The following is a 6853-nucleotide window of genomic DNA, read 5'->3' on the forward strand; positions in this document are numbered from 1 at the left end:
TCACAAAATGGCTAAAAGAGAACTAATCATTACTTGACACCTTGCCAGATTCCATCTTATCTTGTTTGATAGCAAAATTCACCCACGTCATTTTCACACCCAATTTTTACTCCATTATTGCATACAATTCATTTCAGCCCTTTTGTATTTTACGGCACTAAAAGATAGTTATACTCAAGGAATGTTCTCTCACATACTGACACACCATAACAAACACACACTCACCTGCACCTTCCCAGCTACTCGTCCTCACGCCTTTAGAATTTAGATACACTACACAACACATACTACTATATATACACAAAACGAGAGAAGGAAGAAAAATTGTAGTGCCTTCTTGTGTAGGCAGCAGCTAGCTTTTCTTCTCCAACTCACATTAAACACCTTAAATTATCTCTAAATCTCCATACATTTACACAGAAAAGGCAGTTCGTTGGTTCTGTCCCTAGCTTGATAAAGCCTTTGTCCGATGCTCTGTTCGATCCTTGTTGGAGCTTTCACCTTCACTGTACATGTTTCAAAAGTTCAGCAATAAAGGTTCATTCTTTACTCCATTTCATCTTGCTAGCTTAGTAAATAATTTTGGTTAGACTTTTCCGTGCTAGCTTTTCTTTTGATCCTCATCTAAATTAGTAATTCATTTATTTCTTTGGAGTTATGTGACTGTTTTGACTTTCTTTATAAGAATTTGCTGAAATATTTAGATATATTCATGATAATAATCTCATGTCTGTTTGGTTCAATTAAGTGCCTTATACAACTGTTAAGCTAGTCTTTGTATTAGTTAAGAGAGACAGTAAATTATTAGTTGTTCAAGTGTAAAAGAAAGTTGCATGTTAAGAATGTAAGTATTAGAGACAATGGTGCTGACCAATGCATCCCAATTTGCCACGTTTGAAAGAGCGAAAGTGACTTTTGTTTCTTGTTTATTCTGTAATTAGCTCAAATAAAGATATCTTCCCTCGTAGCCTTACAAATCTTAAGGTTTCAAGACAGAAAATATTGGAAATATAGACATGTGGTGCTAGTATTTCTCTCGTCTTTGGCCTGCCTTTTTTCTCTGCACTAACTTCAACCATATTCCCAAAAAATTCTCTATATATAGATCAAATTTTATCAGTTGGGAAAAACAAAATAAATCTTTTGCCAACATATATTTAAAAAAAGTACGTGCATGTACAATAATTTCTTTTTTCTTCTTAAACATGCAAATATACTTCTATATTGCTACGATATGTTCGGTTTCTTATTTTCCTTCGTTGTTTTATGTTTTACAGGATGATGATGGCCAAAACATTTCAATTTGTCTGTGTACTTATTTGTTTCTTGGCCATTATTATCAACACTAAGGCTTGTGTAAAAGAAAATGCAACATCATACATAGATCAGGGATATTATGTCGAAAAAACAGTTGTTCACAGTGCTGTATCAAAAGGAGCAGGTTAATTTCCTTCACTAATTTAATATACATTTTGTCGAAGTGTGACTATCTCAATTAAAAAATTATATTATTTAAGAGAGCATACTTTTATTTACGCAATTATACTCTCAACACGTTGTCTCACGTGGGCTCAATTTTTTTCATGGGCCAAGCACATGAAAATTTGCTTTTATAACGGGTGGTAGCGAGACTCGACACGAGAACCTCTGCCTGCTCTGATATCATGTTGAAATATGTGACCATCTCATTTAAAGTTGAAGCGGTTAGAGAGAACACATATTTATTTATTTAGTTACATTCTCAACACATTTAATATAATAAAATTAAGTGATTTATGAATTGCAGAAAAAGTTAATAGTAACATTTTTTTAATGTGGCAGTGTGCTTGGACGGATCACCTCCAGCATACCATTTTGAACCAGGATTCGGAGATGGAGTGGGAAAATGGCTTGTTCATCTTTCGGTAAGTGATATATAATTCACTATGGCTACAATTGCTAGGGTCAAACGAACGCGCAATTATACATGGTCGATAAGAAATAGAATGATGAGTAGATTATCATCCCCACTTAAACTAGTGATTAATTATGAACTAAATTAAACTATTTACGAATTTTCCCATGTATATATATATATATATATATATATATGTTGTTTAAAGATTTTTTGTTTTTAAATCTTTGGAAACTCTCACATTGTACTTAGGGAGGAGCATGGTGCACAACCGTGGAAGAGTGTCTGAATCGTTCCAAATCTGACTTTGGTTCCTCAAACTATATGAAACCATGGTGGTTTCAAGGAATTTACAGCAAGACTCAGAGTGTAAATCCAGGTATCTCTTTGATTAAACTAGTAGAAGATTTTATTTTTATCACAGCTGTTTTATTTTTTAATTTGGTGTTGCCTTAATTGTTACATTATTATTCTGTTTAGTTTGACATGTCATGATCTGTTTTCTTGATGTAAAATATGCAGATTTCTACAATTGGAACAAAGTATTTGTTAGATACTGTGATGGTGGAGCGTTCACAGGAAATGCTGAATACGTTGATCCTGTATGTTCCCTAATTTTAATCTGCTATATAATTTATCATTTATAATATGTAGACATTTAATAGAGAAGTCTAATCACATTCTTCCTTTTATTTTTAAGGCTACCAATCTTCACTTTAGGGGCGCAAGGATTTTTAAAGCAGTAATGGAGGATGTTCTAGCAAAAGGATTGAAGAACGCACAGAGTGTAAGTAAATTTTAATTTGTCAACTTTTTTCAGCGGAAAAATAAAAAATAGCTTGATTTATAACTATTAATTGAAAATTAGCCACAATTTCAAAAGTAATCAAATTTAAATACTATTTCATGTAATAATAGAATCTGAACAAAAAATACTCTTAAAATCCGAAAAAATTACAGCATCACATGCCGGAGTTTGAATTTTTTATATATATGAGATTCCAACATAATGTGCTAGAGTTCCAACGTAATACGGTGGAACTTTATACCCAACAATTCTATAATCCAGCATTTTATGCTGAATCTTTTCATGTTTTAACTATGGTATTTTTATTCAAATTTTTTCTCTGCATAAAATAGTGACTATTTTTAATGATTTTGTAAATGCTTGCTATTTTTTAATTACCCGTCCAGAAACTGGCTATCCCATGCTATTTTGACCTCTTTTCATCAACCGCCCCGCCAAAATAAAGAGCTTTTTCGTATGGAGTGCTTTCCCTTTAATAGACTTACTCGGTACGAATTCATATTGATCAAGTTATCAAATCCATATGAAATGCCTAAAGCAAAAAAAAAGAAAGTACACTGCATATATAACGCCGGATTATATATATATATATATATCAAATTTCCTTGACTTTTTTCACTTTTTTTTACTTTTCTTGATAAAAATCTTATCTCAGCCACTCTTAACACATACTCATATAAGCTAATTATTGCAGGCACTTCTTATCGGAAGTTCTGCTGCAGGATACCCAGCAATGCTATACTGTGATCGCTTCCGTAAATTGTTGCCAAATACTCCTAGAGTGAAATGCCTGGTTGATGCTGGTTATTTTATTCATGTGTAAGATTTTTATGCATACACATATTTTTTTATCTAACAAATGATATTTATAACTGCATTCTAACTTTGGAGCTCTCTTTTTCTAACTATAGGAAGGATCCTCACCAAGCAAGAAATTTTACAGAAATGTATAAAGCAATTGTTAATCTACATGTAAATTCCTATTCCTTAGCTAATTACGTAGTATCTTTTTTTTTTTTTTGAAAAATTACATGATAAATATAAAAAAGAAAAAACGACACATGTTGGTTTGTGTGATCTAAACCTAATTATCTGAGCTACTGTGCAGGGATCTGCCAAAACGTTACCAAAATCATGCACTAAAAAAATGAAACCAGAAATGGTACAAACTGCTACCGATTGATTTAATTCATATTGTTTTGTGTATTTTTGCTAGTAAATTAATGGTCATTTATAAAAATGTTCCAATTCGTTATACGTAGTGCTTCTTCCCGGAGAACATGCAACACAAAATCAAGACACCACTTTACATTGCAATGTCGCCATTTGATAAATTCCAGGTACCTTGATATTTATCAATTGTTATCCTTCTATTTATTATGGTCCCGTGACGAAATCAAGAATTCGCTTAGGATAATCAAGATTTAATATATATATATATATATATGTATACATATAAAAGTACGTAACCTATATGCACCAAGGGGCGTATCTAGAATAAAGGTTATGAGTTCAATCGAACCTATAAAGTTCAAACTCTGGATCCGCCTCTGATATACACCGTATTTTTCGACGAAGTGGATCCTTTTCGTGACTTCAAAAAAAAATTCTCATGGGAAAACATCACATATGTATCTTCGGCTGTAGTTTGATAATGGATTACATTATTTTTCTCCATATACTATTTTGCAGATAAACACTACTATATACAATGGGATAAATACATGCATTGAAGGCGGAAATTGCACTGCAACTGAGAACAAACTCTTCAGAGGTTAGTTTCGTTTCTGGATAACCTTAATTACTTCTTTTAATTATTAATATTATTCGTTGGTGTATGTTCTAATACTTCTGGCTTTGATATTTCAGAGTTTAGGTTGGAATTCTTAAATGCTTTGCCCAAAGGAAATAATCCAAAATTAAGAGGAGCTTTCATTGACGCACGCAATCATCATACCCAAGTCCAAGGATGGTGGTCTCCTAAAAATGTCACCACCGTCAAAAATTTGGTACGTATGATATATATATATATATATATATATATATATATATATATATATATATTAAAAGGAGCATTGACGTAACTGGTAAAGTTGCTGCTATATGACTAAGAGGTCACGGGTTCAAGCTGTGGAAACAGCCTACTTATTGTAGAAATGAAGGGTAAGACTGCATACAATAGACCCTTGTTGTCCAGTTCTTTCTTGGACCCCGCGCATAGCGAGAGCTTCGTGTGACTAGGAGGTCACAGGTTCGAGCTGTGGAAGCAGCCTTTTGCAGAAATGCAAGGTAAGACTGCGTACAATAGACCCTTGTGGTCCGGCCCTTCATCGGGCCAGACGCATAGCGGGAACTCAGTGCACTGAGCTGCCCAATGAGATTATATATTTATTTATTTATGTATTCTTATTAACTTATGGTTATTGTTTAGGAATTTCAGGAGAAAAGAAAAGTAGTTTTATTATGATATTAAATGAAGTGTTTTATATATGCAGAATCTAATGAAGGCATTTGCTGATTGGTACTATGATCGGAACTACACCTATGTGATAGATGAGCGTGACTTGCCAATCTCTGCTATGAATGATATTAAACCTTGCGACACCAAGAAGTGACGATGTGCATGCAGTGTTCCATTAAAATCTATTTATGTCAATGCATGTACTTTAGTGACAACAACTTGCTGGTATATGTGTTGATTGTTGATAATATAAATCAATAAAGTTCTTTTTTTTTTTTTTTTTCAATTGTGGTTTCATTCAGTAAAGTTCTTTTTTTTTCTCCGGTTAAAGCTATCGCTCCTTCATAAGCCTGGACAAACATATATAGATGAATATATAAATATATAGGAGGGAGACTTATCTTACCTCTGTTAGGATGTCGGTTGAGCATCCTCAAACCTTTACCAAATGATGGATAAATATATATGTTCTAGCTTACAAAATAGTGACTTGAGAGGACTACTAATCCCTCTTGTCTATTGCATAATTACAAGCATATCAAGGAACATTAAATTGATATCTTCTGCCCAGGCTCCTGTCTAGAGAAATGGTATTCTTCGATTGTTTCATTCTAAATGAAAGTAATTGTAATATGTCCATTCTGTATTCTCCTCTAGCTTCCTCTGATAGTTGTTGCAGATTGTGAAACCATGTCATATTTCTAACTTTCAAGCCATAATTGGATAGTATATCAGCAACTTTGTTTCCTTCTCTATAACAATATGTTATTATCCTATCTTCCATAAGTTCGAGTTTGTTTCTCAAATCCAGAATTTATCAGTTAACTTCCATGGAATTTTAGCTTTTCCAAGAAACCAGTTAACCAATAACAAAGAGTCAATCTCCACAATGATCTTTTTGTATCCTTTCTCCGCACACCAATCTAATCCAGCCTTCAGAACTAATGATTCTGCCATATTATTTGTGATAATATCAAAAGGGATTGCATAAGCAGCTAATAATTCACCATTATAATTTCGAATAATCACTCCCCATGCACTAAGGCTTGTGTTGCCTTTAGAGCAGCCATCAGAATTGATCCTGGCAAATCCCAAGTTTGGGGGATTTCATTTAACATAGATAGATGAGATTGAGAACTTATCATTATTCACTTTATCACAAAAATTCTCCCAGTTCAGATGAGGACTAACTTTAGGAAATTGTTTATAAACAATTATACCTATTTGTTGTTGTATCTTCCAAAATATTCTTTTAGTGGACATTCTGTCATTTTCAAATCTGCATTTGCATCTAGCTTTTCAAATCTGCCATATAATGATTCCAAGAAGGGCCTGATGGATCAATTTCAGTAATGGTTTTGAGGTTTTCATAAACCACCATTTACGTACATGTTGTCTAAAAGTAGTTGCAGTTTGATTCATCTGGACCCTAAAAGTTTGATTAAGATGATGCCAAATAGGTCTGCATATATCACTCCCCGTAAAAATATATCTTTCATCTTTGATACTTGAGTTGATATAGCATGAACATTTGGATGGGAATTGGAGTCCAAATCTCTTCATATTCTCACCCACATGGATCTTATGTTTGAATAATTTTAATAGGAAAAGGAATTTTTTTAAGAGAATCTTCTTATGCCGCATCAAATAATTAACCAAAGTAGTATTCTTTTTGCTTCTTAGATGATCC

General features: G+C 33.1%; 1 protein-coding gene across 2 annotated transcripts; it reads left to right on the forward strand.

Moving 5' to 3' along the window:
- Nucleotides 1-440: 440 nt before the first annotated feature.
- Nucleotides 441-5445, forward strand: LOC104227777 (pectin acetylesterase 7-like). Of its 2 annotated transcripts, none has more exons than XM_070156652.1 (13): nucleotides 441-537; nucleotides 1278-1441; nucleotides 1822-1904; nucleotides 2147-2273; nucleotides 2417-2496; nucleotides 2595-2681; nucleotides 3397-3521; nucleotides 3614-3674; nucleotides 3811-3864; nucleotides 3965-4042; nucleotides 4395-4476; nucleotides 4572-4711; nucleotides 5198-5445. In XM_070156652.1, exons 2-13 carry the CDS (start codon nucleotides 1279-1281, stop codon nucleotides 5315-5317), a joined length of 1200 nt encoding a protein of 399 aa, XP_070012753.1. In that variant the 5' UTR covers nucleotides 441-537; nucleotide 1278; the 3' UTR covers nucleotides 5318-5445. The 2 variants fall into 2 exon arrangements, with proteins under 2 accessions (XP_070012753.1, XP_070012752.1); XM_070156651.1 differs by lacking the exon at nucleotides 441-537 and adding an exon at nucleotides 1125-1166.
- The last annotated feature ends 1408 nt before the right edge of the window (nucleotides 5446-6853 follow it).

Source organism: Nicotiana sylvestris, chromosome 9, assembly GCF_000393655.2.
Source record: "Nicotiana sylvestris chromosome 9, ASM39365v2, whole genome shotgun sequence".
Classification (NCBI taxonomy): Eukaryota; Viridiplantae; Streptophyta; class Magnoliopsida; order Solanales; family Solanaceae; genus Nicotiana; species Nicotiana sylvestris.